At 39.5% G+C, this 18918-nt stretch overlaps 1 protein-coding gene across 1 annotated transcript in view; it reads right to left on the reverse strand.

The window, feature by feature from the left end:
• Positions 1–347: 347 nt before the first annotated feature.
• Positions 348–18918, reverse strand: part of FRMD4B (FERM domain containing 4B) — a 176207-nt gene continuing 157636 nt past the window's right edge. The window contains exons 19-23 of the mRNA XM_070933552.1: positions 17928–18066; positions 16651–16770; positions 13892–14682; positions 10500–10632; positions 348–730 (exon numbers count right to left, since the gene is read on the reverse strand). Coding sequence (XP_070789653.1) covers positions 610–730; positions 10500–10632; positions 13892–14682; positions 16651–16770; positions 17928–18066 — 1304 coding nt within the window. The 3' untranslated portion in view covers positions 348–609. The remainder of the gene's footprint in view (positions 731–10499; positions 10633–13891; positions 14683–16650; positions 16771–17927; positions 18067–18918) is intronic.

The following is an 18918-nucleotide window of genomic DNA, read 5'->3' on the forward strand; positions in this document are numbered from 1 at the left end:
CGGAATACTGTTAAAAAAAAACAAAAACCACACACACACACACACACACACACACACACACACACACACACACACACAACCAAGCATCCTTCAAGTAGCATTGCAATAGAAAGCCACTCCTCCACTCGGTTCATTATACTCGTGGCATCCTTCAACAGAATCTTCTTGATCGGCAGACGTGACTCTCTCGGCGTTGCCTGCTTCTTTCTCTCCAAAAATTGTGCTGCTCAAAAAATAACATTAATCCCAACAAAGAATCTTCTTTTCACATTTTGGGATGTTCTGCAATGTCCATGAAAAACTCCCCATTTTCTTTTTCTTAAAAAAAAAAAAAAAGTGCTTTCAAAAATACTTTTAACTCAAAAGTAGCATCTGGAGGTTAGGAGCTTTAAAAGCAGACAACTAGGAGTCCTTTTTTTGCTGAGGAGATTCGGATTCATACTGTTGTGCTAGCGCAGGTGAGATTCTTCCGGTTTCTCTCACTGAATGCTTCTTGTCCTCCCAGCACAAATCTCCTTGACGGAGCTGCTGCACCAGGAACCTTGTTTTCGTAGGGAAAACATGTAAGGTGCAAGGCACGTGGGGCATTTGAAGGAGGAGAGGGCAGGTTCATACTAAAGTCCCAGGTTTTGAATCCTCGTGCCAGAAGAGCCTCTGTTCGTTCTCTTGCAGGCCGTCTTGCAAAGGGTTCCTACTGCTGTTGCCCAACTGGTTAGTTTCAGGATATATCCTGGAAAAGAAACATAACCATCAGTGGCTAGCTAAGTGCTCCTCTAGAGTTCACCCAGAAGCAGGGGTGAAATCCAGCAGGTTCTGGAGAACCTGTAGCGGAATTTTTGAGTAGTTTGGAGAACCGGCAAATACCACCTCTGGCTGGCCCCCGAGTGGGGTGGGAATGGAGATTTTGCAATATCCTTTCCCCAGGAGTGGGGTGGGAATGGAGATTTTGCAATATCCTTCCCCTGCCACACCCATCAAGCCACACCACACCATGCCCATCAAGCCACGCCCACAGAACTGGTAGAAAAAAAAATTAGATTTCACCACTGCCCAGAAGGCCTGGTCTTTCTAAGCAGACCTCCCAATCAGTGGTGGGTTTCAAAATTTTTTTTACTACTGGTTCTGTGGCCGTGGCTTAGTGGGCATGGCAGGGGAAGGATACTATAAAATCTCCATTCCCATCCCACTCCAGGGGGAAGGATACTGTAAAATCTCCATTCCCTCCCCAATCCAGGGGAAGGTTACTGCAAAATCTCCATTTCTTCCTGATCAGCTGGGACTTGGGAGGCAGAGAATAGATGGGGGTGGGGCCAGTCAGAACTTTTACTACTGGTTCTCCAAACTACTCAAAATTTCCGCTACCGGTTCTCCAGAACTGGTCAGAACCTGCTGAAACCCACCTCTGCTCCCAATGTTTTCAAGGGATGTTCCGAAGCCAATTTTAAAAGAAGGCAGCCTGCATTATGCTATTTCCTGACATAAATTTATGGAAGTCCCAAACCCCAGGAAGTTCAGTGTCTATGGAGATTCTCAATCGTCCAGGTCATGGTTGTCACAAAGGTGCTTTTCCAAAATATAATTGGGCTTCCTTGGTTTTTTTTTTTTCCTTTGAAAACGTTTTGCTGCTCATCCAAGAAGTTTCTTCAATTCAAAACTGAAGAAGCTTCCTGGATGAGAAGCAAAACGTTTTCAAAGAAAAAAAAAATGGGGGGAAAGTCCAGTTGACTTTTGGAAAAGCACCTTTGGCCCAGGAAGTTCATTCAAACATTATGAAGGCAGGGTGTTGGAAAGACACAGATGGATACAGTCCAACAGTCACACAGTCAACAGCAGTTTAGATAACAATCTGTTATACAGGCAGACCTCGATTTATGACCATTCATTTAGTGACCATTTGAAGTTACAATGAAAAAAAAAAGATTACTTCTAACCAATCCTCACACTTACGACCATTGCAGCATCCCCACAGTCACAAGCTTGTGATCCAGGCACTTGGAAACTGGGCTCACATTTATAGCTGCTGCAACCTCCCACAGTCAAATGTTTGTGAATTGCAAATTTGCCAGCTGGTTTCTGGTTTTTGTCAGCTGGTTTCTGACAAAACGAAGTCAGTGGGAAACCAGCAAGAAAAGTCGCAAACTGCAATCACATGATGACAAACCACAGCAAAAAAAAAAAAAAAGGTAATAAAATTGGATGCCTCACTTAACAACTGCACCCCTTAACAATGAATTTATCCAGTCCCAATTGTGGTCATAAGTTGAGGACTACTTGGGTATGTATTTGTTTTAAGTCACTGCCATGAACATGTAGCAATATGTAAATGATAACTAAACACCCATTTTAAAAAAAAAATACACAGAAATGTATTTCTATCTCATCGCACCCTGAACATTTAGGACTGGTTTATACATAGAATTTGGGTATATGTGTGTATTATCTATTCCTTCTGACAGGAGTGGTGAAGCATTCATTATGAAGCAAGCCTCAGTTTACAAAATGGCCTTGTTGCAATAAAACAGATAAGAGTGTCCTCATTTAGGAACCATAATTGGGATCCTCAACTCAGCAGTGAAGCAGTGAACTGTGTTTATGATCTTATTTTGGCTTTCCTTCGCTTTACAGACCTGTGAAGGTTGTAAATGCAGGGACTGGTTGCAAGTTACTTCTTTATTACTATCATAACTGCTGAAAGGTTGCTAGATGAGGCAGTTGCTAAATGAGGACTATAATAATAGTTTAGAGCAAGGGTGAAGAAGGAGTACCCCAGTTCCTACTTGCAACCCCCCCCCCCCAAAGTAACAGAGTATGCTGCTGGAATTTGGCAAAAATGTGCTAAATAGGCCTCGGCAATTCTCCTAAAATATGACATTAATTAAATAATAAAAAGAACTCACAATTTTTGTTTGGTTATGTATTTTCCCCACCTTTAACGGTTTTTATTATTATTTATTTTTTTTAAAGAAAATCATCGGGGACAGGTCAGTTTTAAAAGCCTTTAAAAGCTTTAAAATGAAGCAAATGCCACTATATGCTTAATTAATTTTGCTTCATTTTAAAGCAAAAGCACTATATCACAAGTTCACTTCACGTTAAGTCTGCTCAGCGATAAGCAAGGGTATCAGCAATCCTCTAGCTCAAACCACCCACCCACTGATCACAAGTACTTGGATCCTCTTACTTCAAGGTATTTAAACATCAAGTCATTCCTGCAGATGTTAAGACAGAGAAACGCTTTGTTCTAAGGGAGAAAAGAATTTAAGACAACAGAAGCAGAAATGAGAAGGGGAGAGGGAGCGGGAACAGGCACAAAACAGGGATTAGGGATACAAGCAAACAGAAACCTCAGGATTGGGAGAAAAAAAAGCAATTGGCAGCATCGGAGGGAAGCTTTAAGCTACTTGCTGTTGGCAGAAGTGCCATGAAAGCCAAGGAGAAAATACAAGGGGGAAAAACAGTAATTAGAAACAAGGCATGAGGGTTATGGGTGGCTCAAAGTGGTATCCTTGGAGAAGTCAAATGCATTTTGTTTAAAATACATAAACTTGCATTTTACAGCTTGGTGTCCTCCAGCTATTGAGCCACAACTCTCATCCTCACCAAATTCAAGTAAACAGGCTGAAGGAGGCTGCCCTACCTAATTTTATGTGTATTTTCAGAAGCCCAATTGGAGAAGGATGAGACAAACAGAATACACAAGGAAGGCCCAAATGTGAGGGTGCCTTTGTCTTTATTTATTGATTCATCGTGTGAGATGTAAATGCCTTATTCCCTAATGTGTAAATAATGTATATATGGGACATCGGGGGTTAACTTATTCTTTGGTTCCTAATGTATTCATAATTCACCACTCCCATTCTTGGCTCCACCCCTTGTATATATAAGGAGCCACCTTCACCATTTTCCTTGCTTCTATCTGTGAATATTCAGTGAATATAGAATGCCTGTTATAATTAAAGAGAAATATATTTAAACCTCTAACTCTTATTATCATTATTGAGTCTGATCCTGAAAATATTGCAACAAGCTGGTAGCAGAGGATGGTTAATTGACTCAATAAATACTTAAAGATGTCTAAGAAAGATAGGCCCAACACCAGGGCCTACAGCAAAGAAATAGAAACTGAACAAGAAATAATCAACGAATCCACAAACGCGATTTCGAGAGAATCCGAAGAATACACCACTGAAGAAGAAGAACTAATAAATGAAAATAATGACCAGGAGGAAATCGAAATAGAAAATAACGAACTCAGGTCAGAGATATTAAAACTATTAAAAAGCCAGAAGAATGATGAAAGCCTCATCGCGAATCTCCAAGAAATGCTGAAAAACAGCGGAGCAGCGAGAGAGAAAAACATTGCTAAAGAGAAACCCAAAGACCAAAAAAACTGTGAGTGATATGACTACAGAGAAAGTCGTTATGAAAAAGAAAAGATGTGATCCCGCGCGAAATTTTGAATGGCAGCCATCTTGGTTCCAACAAGCCTCCAAAGTGAGCGAAGCAGAGCCAATCAAAATGCTCAGTTCAAAATTTCTGGCGCGAAAAACGTTATCAGACAACGAAAGCGAAAAGGAAGATTCAAACTCTTCAGAAGAACCAGAATCAGAAAGCGAAGACGACTTAACGAAATCCCAAGTAAAGTCAGCAATGAAGACGCTTTTTGCTGCATTTGGGCCAAAATTAAAAATTTCCAAAGCGACAACGAAGAAGCTAGAGAACAAGCCGATACCTCAAGACCTGCACGCTCCCATCCTGACTTCGAGAGCGACGACGCCCGAGCCCAGAGAGCCATGTCGATTCCGCCCTACACCGCAGACCGGATCAAGTACCAACGCACACAAAAGAAAGAAAAGAGCAGTCGCCGCCATCAAAACTCCTAAAACCGAGCCAGAAACCGACTCGTCTGAAGAGGAGCGGAGCGAGCGAGATGCAATGGAGAGAACCTTCCACGACGACGCCAAAGAAGAAATGAGCAACGCGCATGTGCGAAACTACGTAGACGGTCCGGAAAGAATTGAACTGGCCAGAGAACCGCGCAGACTCGTTGCGAGCATCCCCATGCCGTTTTGCAATTTCCTGCACTTGCGAGACCACGGACTACCTCAGGTTGTAAGTAATGGACAAAATAATGTGGGAAACTTACCCAGTGACTTCCCAAAACTTAGAGTTGATGGCATTAATTTGCAAGAATGGTATCAACAGCTTCAGGTTGTCTTTATGAAAGAAAATTTACTATTCTTTATCACTAGTCCTCCAAGAAGACCTTGGACTTTAAAAATAGATTGTTTACATCATAGAGCATTTTTCTTAATAATATCTAGCGTGTCTCCTGCAATGTATCATAGCATCAAACCAAACCTAACTGTTTCAGAAATAATTCAATGCATGTTTAATCTGTTTCACAGCGATAGTGTAGCTACCACTACAAGAATGTCTAAGGATTTCTTTTCTTCCAGAGTAAAACCAGGGGTTTCCATAAGTGAGCATTTGATATCTCTAAACAAAATAAGAGCTGAGCTGCATTTGAGGGGGGAAGTGATTTCAGACCAAACAATGAAAAGTGTTATTATCAATTCACTTGATTCATCATGGGATAGTTTTATGTCACACTTAGACACCATCAATCTAGGATATTTATCCATAGAAAGTCTATCTAACAAATTGATAGCAGAAGACAATTCAAGAAAAAATCGTTCCAGCAATCACACAGAACACAAATCTTTTAGGAAGGTAGCTTTCCAGGAAAAATACAATGAAGCTTTTAAATGCCATAATTGTGGGTCCAGGGAACACAATAGAAGAGACTGTCCCAAAATCTCAAAGGAGAGACATAGGTCAGAGTATAGGAGCAAATACAATTATAGACAGTCTTCCACAGATAGACATAAATATAGAAGCCCACCAAATTACAGAGATAGTAGAGGGGGTAGAGAAAATTCAAAAGAGAGAAAATCTGGTTCACTGAATGGACTAAATAAACAAGACAGCACTAAAACACAACAAAATGAGAACAATAATTGGCTTATTGATTCTGGGGCAACCAACCACACCACTAATAACAAAAATATATTGTCTTCATTTACAGAAGATAAATTTGTAATAAAGGTAGCTAATCAAGAAAAGGTTCAAGTATTAGGCAGAGGAAATGTGACCTTGCCTGGCCTAGGAAAAATAGAGGGGGTATTGTTAATTCCAGAAATACCTCATAACATACTAAGTGCCATAAAACTAAGCAGAGATTCTGACATCAATATAGTTTTCTCAAAGGGGAAAGCAACTTTAGAGAAGGACAAAACAAATGTAGGCACTGTGATGATTAAAGGAGGCCTACCCTATCTAATAACAAAAGAAAGATGGTTACATAACATTGATTCAAATATGGAAGATTGTATTGAGGCAGATGATGAAAATGTTAGTAACAGTGACAATGATGAATGTAAAATATCTCATGATCACGCAAATACACACAATGAGAAGAAACCAAGAATAGGTAAACCAATTCATGATGAGTGTGCTCACATCTTGCATAGGAAGTTAGGACATGCAAGTTTTCCTGTAGTACAAAAAATGACTGAACACGCAGAAGGTGTCAAAATAAAAAATTGTGAAAATTATTTGGAATGCTCAGTATGTAAATCCACTAAACTAAAAACTAGTCCCAGACCAAAAAAATCCAACAGATCAACTAACAAAATTTTTGACTTAGTACATATGGACCTAGTTGGTCCATTAACTCCATCAATCACTTATAGAAAACGTTACTTCCTAACAATAGTAGACGATTACAGTCGCTATGGTTTTGTTTACACATTAAAACACAAGGATGAAACCTTTCAGAAATTTAAGGAATTCTACAAACGCATAGAAACACAACATAATATCAGAATAAAACAAATTATGACAGATAGGGGATGTGAATTCATGTCTAAAGAATTCTCCCAATGGTTAAAGGATAGAGGAATGCTACATTTCACGTCTAGTCCATTTTCTGCGTTCCAAAACGGGATTGCAGAGAGAAAGAATTCCACACTACAAACCATGATTAGGTGCACATTAGAGGATGCTGGTTTAGGCAAACAATTTTGGTCAGAGGCCTTACATTATTCAAATTACACTCAAAATAGAACCTGGTCCAGTATTGTGAATAAAACACCATATGAGGTGATGTATAATAGGAAACCCAAATTAGCACACATGCACATATTTGGAGTCACTGCAGACGTACACATACCTAAGCAGTTGAGAAGAAAGGGAGAAAACGTATCCAGAAGATTAAGATTTATGGGATATGAAACTGGCACCAAAGGGTACAGATTCATTGATAATAATAACAAATTTATAGTCTCCAGAACAGCTGTGTTCCATGAACAGGCCAATTGGTCTAAATTACATCTTAATGAAATATTTCCAAATAAATGCAAAGATACAAAACCTTGTGAGGAAGGGACAATAGAAAATCAAAATATCAACAAAAATAAAAACAAAACCAAAACTTGGACAAATAGTCAACACAAAATAAAGACAGACACATTAACAAAAAAGGAAGCAAGATATTTGCATGATAACCATAGCAAACCCGAAAGAGCTATTAGAAACAATAGAAATCAAGTACCAAATAAATACAGAGATTACATAATGCATATGGATGGTGAACAAATGACACCTAATACATATGAGGAAGTATTAAAACTCCCTCGTGAAGAAAAGGAAAAATGGGAACTAGCTATGAAAAAAGAGATGGAAAGTTTGCAAGGATTAAATGTGTTTACACCTGCGATTGCACCTAAAGATAAAACGATTATAGGTACCAGGTGGATTTATAAAATTAAGAATCTAGAAGGAGGCAATACTCTATACAAAGCTAGATTGGTTGCACAAGGTTATGCACAAAAATATCCGGAGGACTACACTGACACATACTCCCCCACAGTGAGAACAGAGAGTGTTAAAACAGCTCTAGTAGTGGCATCTGCACTCAATCTTGATGTATTTCAATATGACATACAGACTGCGTATTTACACGCAAAACTAGATAAGGAAATATATGTAAGAGCACCACACAGTCAATACACTAATAAGAATGAAATTTGGCTATTGAACAAGAGTCTATACGGATTAAAGCAATCTGGCAAAAGATGGTACGATTGCTTGGTAAAAGTACTTAAGACCATGGATTTCAACGCTACCACTGCTGATAACTGTTTCTTTGTAAAAAAGAGTGATGATCATATTGAATTTGTATTAATTTATGTAGATGATATTTTATATATAGGAAAACACAAGGAGAGAAGAGAAACCTTTGTAAATAAGCTAAACGAACATTTCTCGTTGAAATCTCTAGGTAAGGTAAACAAATACCTTGGTGTACAAATTAACAAAACTAGAAGGGGATTCAAACTTACTCAGAAAGATAAAATCATTGAACTTCTGAACAAATGCAATTTAAACAATGCCAAACCCTGTGACACTCCTATGCAAACTGATTTCCTTAGAAACACTGATGAATCTTCCCCTGAATTCAAGGATAATACATTTTATAGATCAGTCATAGGTTCACTTCTTTATATATCTAATTGGACCAGGCCAGATATTGCATTACCACTCAACTTATTGTCAAGATATGTTAGCAAACCAACAATGTATCATTGGGAAGCAGTCAAAAGAATTCTAAGATATCTGAAAAGTACATTAGACTTTTGCTTAGTATTAGAACCTAGTAATGGTAAAGAACCAAAACTTACATGTTACGCAGATGCGGATTGGGCTGGAGATATATCATGCAGAAAGAGCACTTCTGGTTATATTTTTCTATTAAATGACTGTCCAGTTTACTGGTACACTGGTAAACAAGAACTGGTAGCCACTTCGACCACAGAAGCGGAATATGTTTGTTTGTCCAAAGCTGCAAATAACCTTGTATGGTTTAATGATTTGATTTCAGATGTTTGGAAAAAACCTGCTTTGCCTTTTGTTATGCATGAAGATAATAAAGCAGCCATTGAAATATCCAGATCCGATGCCATTGGACAAAGGTCCAGGCATATAGATATAAAATTTAAGCATGTGAGACAATTGTCTCAAGATGGATTTATCAAAGCAGTGCATTGTGATACCTCTGAACAATTAGCTGACATATTGACGAAGCCTTTACCTTCTAAACAGCACAAATATTTAACATCAAAATTATATGTCTTATATTGTCCTGAATCTGAATGTAATTGGTGTTGTATAGCGAACCGGCATTTAGAGGGGGATTTGTGAGATGTAAATGCCTTATTCCCTAATGTGTAAATAATGTATATATGGGACATCGGGGGTTAACTTATTCTTTGGTTCCTAATGTATTCATAATTCACCACTCCCATTCTTGGCTCCACCCCTTGTATATATAAGGAGCCACCTTCACCATTTTCCTTGCTTCTATCTGTGAATATTCAGTGAATATAGAATGCCTGTTATAATTAAAGAGAAATATATTTAAACCTCTAACTCTTATTATCATTATTGAGTCTGATCCTGAAAATATTGCAACACATCGAATCTGAATAGCTAGCTGCCCATCTCACAAAAAGCAACTCTGTGTACAACAATCAAATATTTTTATACTTTCATTTATTTATTTGACAGGATTTAGAAGTCTCCCCAATCCCACAGGATTATGGCATATAACACAGGATTATGGCATGTAACATCAAACAAAAGGAAAACGAAAGAACATAGGATAAACAGTGAAATCCAGAGCAGTACAAAACAAAAAACAAAAACACTCAACTCTGAGGAAAGGTAAAACCCCAAATAATACCTAAGATAGGTGTCCAAGGAAGTCATCTGGCACCAAAAGGGTGATAAAATAAAGCAGTTTCAATCTGTTTATGGAACAGCAGAAAGGTGCGGGTTGCACATATTTCTAGGAGGAAGTTATTCCATACTTTGGGAATTATGACAGGGAAAGTCTGCTGTTTTACCCATTTCCTGCAAACGTCAGGAAGAGAGAGAACTTTCAGCAGGTCCTCTCTTCATGACTGGACTCTATGGGCATATTTTTGTTCTGGGAAGTTGTCAGATGCATCCCGGTGTTATGATAAATTGAGCTTTAAAAGTAATTTACCAGCTCTTTGAATTGGGCCTGGATTGTACTACCTTTGCGCATAACATGATACATAGGTTGAACCGGTCTAATGTAAAGGGCAGACTTCAGGAAATCAGGTCCTGGAATGGGACAATTACATTATATATAGCCTTATGTTTGTGCTACTTTATCCCCATGCTGGCTCACTGTTGGCTTCATGTGGTGTGAGATGCAACACCCGATTATTCCTATACAGATGTGGTCTTTGACCCTCTCCCACCCCAAGTCCCCCATCCCAGTTTATGGTTTTGCAACCATAGTGCGCTACAATTTACAAAGCAACATTTTCAGCAATACGGAGCAAACTGTAGGGGTCGCTGTCCAACATGTAGGTCTTTCTACGTTTTGCGAAAGCTGCAGGGCTCACCTGCTCTGCAGTGGGTGGTTCCCATACACATTCCCGTAACAGCTGGCAAAAGAGGACTGAGATAGCGTATCATAATCAGGAAGTCCTAACAAGACCTGATTCCGCCAGTTCACGGAGGAATTTGTTGAGGATGCTAAAATTGAAGAGAGAAGAGATAAGGAGAAAAGAATGTCAACAATGAATCCTTCCTTGATTTGGATAAGAACTGCTTAGATAAAAATTTGTCTGGGTTCAAAGAAACACTGCACGAAACATCCCAGATGAAAGGAAAATGCCAATTTGATTAGGAGAACACTCCTTTTAATGCCATGCCATTCCCTTCCCCTACTTGAAATCTAACACATGGGGCTTGGATACTGATACATTTACAAAAACTTCATTGGGGAAGCTTATCTTAAAGTATTTATAAATTTTATTCCATCTTTGCTGATATAAGGTGAACTTTTGCAAATTAATGCTGAGCTCACTGGCTTTCAGCAAAAGATCTAAGATGAAATAAAAAATGATCATCTCCCTGGTGATGTACTGATTAGGATGCTGGATTTTCAAAGACTGCTTTAAATCTCCATTTAGCATTAAATGTGCTAAATGTGCTCTGGGGCCATTGCTCTTTATCTAACATTTGGAACTTATCACCAGCAACAGCAGACACATTTGCTAGACTTACAACCTGTCCTTCCTATAGGAGCTCATTATATTCCCTTTCTCAATGTTATCCTCTCCTACCATGTGGGTTGGTTTGGGAGAGAGATTGAATGTGAATTTTTATCTGCGTTTTCTTAATTCTAATCCAACACCTTATATACCATCTAGGCTCTGCCACATTTTAAGATTTTCTGAAGTTTGTGTATTATTATTATTATTTACTTCATTCATTAAACATGAAACTCAGTCAACTGAACATTCAAAAATGCATCACAAATACCACTGACTGGTGCTAATGGTTGATACGGGTTGCTGCCAGCATCCTAGGTATCAACCAAGTATCTTCTTAAGATGTACAATGTTCCAAGTAGCACAGTTTTTTGCAGTTCTGCTGGTGTTATTGCAGGAAGCTGCAATTTGTTGATGTATCTTTATAAAATTCTTGGACACAGTACCATTTATTATTATTTTATTTTATTTTATTTTATTTTATTTTATTTTATTATTTTATTTATTATATTATATTATATTATATTATATTATATTATATTATATTATTATTTTATTATTTTATTTTATTTTATTTTATTATTTTCAAAAGTCCAGAATGGTATGATAGACACCTGTACAGACCCCATATATTTGGGATAACATTTTAACAATGAGAGGCTGCTGATACTTCACCTCTTTTTCAATAGCAATCAATTACATTGAAAAAGTTGCGGAATAAGAAGAAGCTGCAGAATAAATTCCACAACTATTATAAACTATGTTATGGACACAAACATTGGATGCTTTTTAAAGGTATGTCCTGTGATTAAAACAGGTTCCTTCCAGGCCCTCATCACTATGGGAGACAGGATGTGGGACTCAATGAGCCATTTGTATGAACCAGTAAGGCTTGTCTCAAATTTCTTAACCTCCTGCACACTCTGTTGACACCCGGTTGTATTACAAACTAGTATGATCATTCTTTTAAAACCAGCGTAACAGGACTCTCATCGATTACTTGGCTAAAATCCACAACACTTGGTTGAGAGTTTTCCCGATTCCTTTTGTAAAGGATACAGTACCATGACTAAGCTGACCTAATGAAGAGGTACACTTAAACAGTAAGCTGCACATTAAAAGTTGCGTGTAAATAATGAATAAAATAGTGGGTAAGTGCTGACCTTTAAATTTACACATGAGTAATTCTCTCACTCAAGCTATAATTTATAACAGGTATAGCCAAGATCCACATTCTCTGACATTTTGGACTATTGCTATGAGCACTGGTCATGCAATGGTAGGTGTTTCTGGAAATTGCAGTCTAAGACATCTGAAGGATAGCCAGGTTGCCTGTCCCGGACAGGCATTTACTATTTAATACTATTCAGTGCATCTAACCAGATGCTTTTGGGATGTTTTAGAACTACAGTCCCCAAATTATCAGCCAGATGATGGCTATCATTGCTGGGAATCCAAAGTGTTCCATTCCCAATGCAGCAGGAGAGGACTAGGATGGTAAAACTGGCCTTTCTTTTTTTTTATTCTATTTGCCACTTATTTTAAAATATGAATATCCCTTTTTTTAGACACTAGTAAAATAAATAACAACGTAAGAATCAGTTGAAAACTCTTTTAGCTTCCAGGCAAGTTTTAGAACTGTACAACCTAGACTCCCTTGTACAAATTCAGCCGTGACACTGAATACAATATACAGTGAGTACACTATTCTACGACACTGGGTAAAATAACTTTTTAAATGTTGACCACTATTCCGTTAATAACAGTTAAGCCTTTTGTGTTGCATTCAGCCCATTGTATAACTACTCATATTCCAGGTTCCCAAATCACTCACGTTTTTAACCTCCAACAATTGGAGAATTCTCTTTTCTATACCTCACCTTGCTCTTTGCAATGATTAACCAGATAAGAGCGCCAGCACCCCCTCCAGTGATTGTTGGAGACACTTGCAATCTAATTAAAACATTTCCCGCTATCAGCTGACAAGGAGCCTCTGTGGGAGGAGGATTTCCCACTTATGAAAAGAAGAGCTTTGCTCATGCAAATGAATGGATGACATTTCAGTCAGTAGAAAAACCTCCTGCAGGCAGAGCGTTGTGGCCTGTTGGCTGCTGGCCCCTCCAGCAGCCGAATCAGATGAGGAGGAGGCGTGGGAGTCAGGACCAGCACCAAGGCAACCTGAGAGCTCCGAGGGGGAAGAGGGAATGGAGCTGTCAGAGAGAGAGAGACAGAGGCAGAGCCTGGGCCGTCTGTCGGTCCTCAGATGGAGAGTCAACAGCCCCCAGGTCTGGAGGTGGCTGATGAGGAAGAGGAGGAACAGCTGGGTCCAGTGCCTGATGCGCTTATGCGCAAAAGGCAGAGGAGAGGAGAGCAGTGGAAATCCGTGGGCCGATCCTTGGGAAGGAAGAGCCTGCTGCTAGCGAAGCCCCACCCTAGCTCTGGGGATAAAAGGCAGGGGGCGGAGATGAATAGATATGGCAGACAAGTATTCATCTCTCTGCCGGACAGACTTGTTAACCTGCAGTGAGAGAGAAATTTTTTTCCGGAGCGGCTGGTGCTCCTAATAAAAGAATCATTGAATTCACTTCAGAGGGTTTGTCGTGTTTGGGGAGCTGGGTCAGAACACTGAGGGCATTATTCATGCATTGGACTGAAGCAATCAAGATCTCTGAGGAACATCAACACAAAACAGAGCAGTTACAAAAAAAACAAACAAACATGACAAGCGGTATAGTTACCTAAAGAGAAAGAAGATGAATGACTGCTTTGACAACTTAGCATCTGTAGTCCAGCACAGCCTAGGCTTCTCTGGGACTCTCGATCAGCATCAAGGCCCGCCTGCAAGCCAAGAACCTGCTCTTTTTGTCCAGAGGCACGCTGGTACCAGCCACGGAGATGTTCCGCAACTAAGGCCTTGTGGATATTTTTAGTGATGTGCTCTGTTTTCATAGATGGCTTCCGGGGCAAGCGCAGCGTGGCGTACGGATTGTGGGGCACTCTCTCCATTTCGTCTTCGTGGAAAGATCTGAATTCCCGATACCGACGTTCGTACCCGTAGGGCGCCGAGGAACGATAGGAAGGGTTGACTGTGTATTGGCCCTCTGTGCCGTTCTCATAGACATAGCCACTGTTGTAATATATGTCGCCCTCTTTAGAAGGGGCATAACCAGAAATGTAGCAACTGGTTGGCATCTGTCCTTGCTTTTTTGCATAGACCCCATTGCAGTTGTCCTTCTGGGCTAGGTTAGGCATACTTCCTGAGTTGGAAGCAGAAATGTTCGGTTTCTTGGACCGTCTCCTGTTTCTAGTGCGGTTGTCAAGGGTTTGGGTGCTATAACAGGGCTTCGAATTTGGGGTCATGCAGTAATACTCTGCACTGGATTGGCTGGTGTAGGAGGATCCGTCATCGAGGATTTCTGTGCTGCTACTTCTTTGGGATTTTGAAAGGGTGAACATTGGCTTTTCACTGGCGGTTTCCGATAAGAAGGTAGTTTGAGTCTCCAAACAGTGCTGAGGGGATGTATCGGGTCTGAAAAAAAAGAAGCAGGTTTTTGTTACAAGGAAAGCAGACAGTCAGTTCCAATAACATCATAGAGCAGGGGTGTCAAACTCAAGGCCTGGGGGTCAGATCTGGCCTGCGTGGTGCTTAGATCTCGCCCGCGGGCCCACCCCAGAAACAGTGAGGGACTGGCCCGCACTGCCTCTGCCAGTGAAAGCAGAGCTCTGTTTTCGCTGGTAGAGGGTTGCAAGAGCCCATCGCAGCTAGAAACTCGGGAGCTTGTTTTTACTAGCAGAGTGCTCGGGCCACCATAGGTGCCCCCGACCAGAGGTGGGTTTTAGCAGGTTCTGACCAGTTCTGGAGAACTGGTAGTGGAAATTTTGAGTAGTTTGGAGAACCGATAGTAAAAATTCTGACTGGCCCTGCCCCCATCTATTCTCTGCCTCCCAAGTTCCAGGTGATCAGGAGGAAATGGGGATTTTGCAGTATCCTTTCCCTGGAGTGGGGTGGGAATGGTGATTTTACAGTATCCTTCCCCTGCCATGCCCACCAAGCCATGCCCACTAAGCCATGCCACACCCACCAAGCCACACCCACAGGACCTATAGTAAAAAAAATTGAAAACCCACCAATGCCCCCGACATGAGTGATGTTGAACTGGCCATGCCCATGCTGGCCACACTCACCCCGTATCCCCGAGGTCAAACAAAACCCTCATCTGGCCCTCAATGAAATCGGGTTTGACACCCCTGTCTTAGAGCAACAGATTCAAAGAAAGTATGGTAAATTTCAAACAAAGTAGGCAAAGTAAAAGATAAGTAAATACATAACATCAATTCAACAACCTACAGGTAGTGGCATCACCATTTTGAGATTGTTTTCAAGAAAAATCCTAAAAGGGCAGATTTTAACAAGGAGGATTTTAGATATATGAAGCTGAAAAGGGCCCTACTTCATGCTATATTATGCAGCAGAATTTTATGCTATAGTTCAATAAACTCCCTTTTTTACGTTCCTGTAATTCAGGGTAGAGTCAGAATGACTGGATGGAGCTGAGCGTTTACTGGCTGGTGTTCTTCCTGACCCCACGCAGAATTCGCAGCAAATATTTTATCTTTGCGCCCTAGGAGAGAAACATCTGCCGCTATCTAGGATTAAACTCTCAACCTTCTGAGTGGGAAGCGAGCATCTTCACCGCTAGGCTACCATGTCGTTCCTTAGTCTATACTTTAATAAAATTATAGAATTACAAGCAAGTTGGTATTTCACTGCTGATGAATAAATCCTACATACCTGAAATAATTTGTAAGTGAACAGTAAATCACCTGTACAATCAGCACAGTAACATTCAACTAAATAGGTAAAATATTATCTTGCGTGAATATTTAAAATGAATGCATCTATGGTGGCAATGGTAAACCCTTCAAACTTAGGTATGACACTATTACTTCTCCTAAAGCAACATAATTCAGAAGTGGGCACTCTCTGTTAAACCCCAAATGCCCATTCTTTGGTCCTCAAAACTTCAAGAGATAAACTTATGTGTGTGTGTGTGATTTCCAAAGGAAAACAACGTTACTCGGAGTAAAACAAATTTACTCTGAAGTTCATATATAAAATGCTAAACCCCTCAACTCATTAAAACCCAAAATCTCTTCCTCCCAAACCTGCCACATCCATTTGTGTAAAACCATAATTGCCTTGTCCTTTGCACTTCCTGGCCCACCCATTTTTTAGCTGACTCAATTTCTAGCTTTGAAGACTATAAGCCCATTTAGTTCTTCTGTACCTAAAAATAATTAAGATATAAAACTTCCTGTTCCAAGAATTCAGATTCAAAGATGTTTATGCATCAAAATCACCTCAATTGCAGGAATTCAACTGAGAACTATAGTGGACACACCTAGAGGTTTTGGCCATGTTATGCCTTTTGCATACGAATGGGAAATAGTTTAACTCAAGTGAGGAGGAAAAAAAAATAGCATGGGAGTGACTTACTGCAAGTGACTGCTACTGTAGGCATTGCGTGTGAGGACTGGTGTTGTGGGCATACTTCTTCCTCCATGGTGTTGCCTCTCGGCTGTCCGGTATGGACTGCTGTGAGTTGACAGAGAATCTCTATGATTAGAAACAAAGGGATCTAGTGAATAGCATCATCCCAGTATCTTCAAACCAAGGCAGAGAGTACCAGCATGGATACTATTTTCCTATAGGCTGACAATGCACAAACAGCGCATAGAATAGCGAGTGCTAACAGATTTCATGCAGAAGAGCATCATACTGCAAACTACTTTGCAAAAGAGTTGTTACTATGTAGGGAGAGGCTTAAAAAGATAGGACAGGCAATGAAACAGGGCAGAGGGAGAAATGAGCAAAGTTAATATAGTGTTCATGGCACACATTCATTATGAGCTATTCATATATTATTCTTATGTGTTAATAGTTGAAAACAAGAAAAATTAGAAAGCTTCACCTAATGAGACTCCTTAGCAGTGAGCGGGGTGGCATATAAATTTAATAAATAAAATAAATGAAGATTCAGATAAAGCCCTGGCTCTATTCATATGGCATCATGCATGTATAAGTTGTTCCCAGTTTTCTGGTTTTGGCACTTTAGCAAGGAACTGCTTAAAATGACTCCCTGACCAGAAGGCGTTGGAAAGGAAAATCTCTTTGAGTCTGAGTGGTTTAGGTTTTAGTCCTGCCATTTTTTTCTGTAAAGCTAGCTCCTGGTGCCAAGCAGTTGAGATGTTGGAGGCCACTGTAAAATCTGATTCATTATGAGACAACAAATCACTGTTAATTCTCAGAAACCAAATAGCTCGCTCTTCTCCGGGACAATCTGTTCCAGAAGTACCTATACATTTACATTCAGTTCGTAGGTGAAAGCTCAGACAGTAGAAATCACAATGAAAACAGAATGCAAGCTCTTTGATACCCTATGATATCCTATAACTATCATTAAGTGATATCATTGAAGAACGTATCTTTTCTTTTATGTACACCGAGAACGTATGTACCAAGACAAATTCTTTGTGTGTCCGATCACACTTGGACAATAAAAAATTCTATTCTATTCTATTTTGTTACAAGGCATTTCATATGTATATTTTAGTAGAAAAAGTGATCAATCAATCAATCGATCAATCAATCATAGGAATAGTTTCAAAAAAGCCCTTGTCACTTTAAAGTAGCAGGCAACGCATGATTTTTTTTTAAAAAAAGAACAAAGAAATAAAGCTGTTGTAGCTTGAATATTATCAACAGTCCCATACCTGGAGTGTCTCTGTTCTAAGAGTTGTTCATTCATGGAAGACTTCCGGAGATGGATCCTTTCCACTCCAAGAGTTTTGGGTGGTGGGGAGGCTGGCAGAGAAATTATTCTTTGGACTGCCACAGTAAGGGAAGTATTGCCTGTTTAAAAAGAATTAATTGGAAGAAACAAATTGATTTTGTGTTACCTAATTCTTACCTAATTCTTTATATATCTATTGAAAAGAAATATTCCATTTCTTCCTTTATGAACCCGAGTGACTTTCACAAAACCATGGAATCCCGAGATGAAGAAGCAAATTAGACTATTGAGACCTTAATACTGTTCAGTGATGAATCCAAATTTGATCATTTCACAAAGATGGCTGCACACGATCTGAATTAATACATCCAACCAAGGAAAGCCAACTAGGGACTCAGTCCTCTTGTAATTAAACACCCTTATTCCATGCACAAAACTGTGGGATGACAACTGGTTTTCCCCTAGACCTAAAGAATTTTGAGGATGCATCATGCTAAGGCTGTGTTTTGATTGGACAATTTTTGAAAAAAAAAATTATACAAATAAAACTGGAATGATTTTGACCTGAACATCCTAACTTTAGTTCAGCTAGGACTTCAAAGAAGTCCAAATGGATAGATTCCATTCAAAAACTGGAGGAGGAGGATCAAAGCTTTAAGCCACCATGATAGTTTTTTTAAATTAGCCATTCCTTACTTGCCTTACTGTTAACTATTGTTTGAAATTTTTAACTGATCACATAAATCTTCTTTTTTTTTTCTTTTCCCAGTTAGGCATCTTGGAATGTACTATGTACAGTGATTAAAAATAGTAAAATACCTTTAAATGCTGCTGGCTAATAAATCGGTCAGTGGTTGACCACTTGTGGAAAACTCAGGCCATTTTTATCATTTCCAGAGTAAAAATTTATGCACAGAAATTGAGAATTCGAAATTTTTCTCTGCTTCAAAACATGACCATATATGATTCCA

This window comes from Pituophis catenifer, unplaced genomic scaffold, assembly GCF_029215685.1.
Source record: "Pituophis catenifer annectens isolate HBS135680 unplaced genomic scaffold, rPitCat1.0.hap2 SCAF_2, whole genome shotgun sequence".
NCBI classification, from domain to species: Eukaryota; Metazoa; Chordata; class Lepidosauria; order Squamata; family Colubridae; genus Pituophis; species Pituophis catenifer.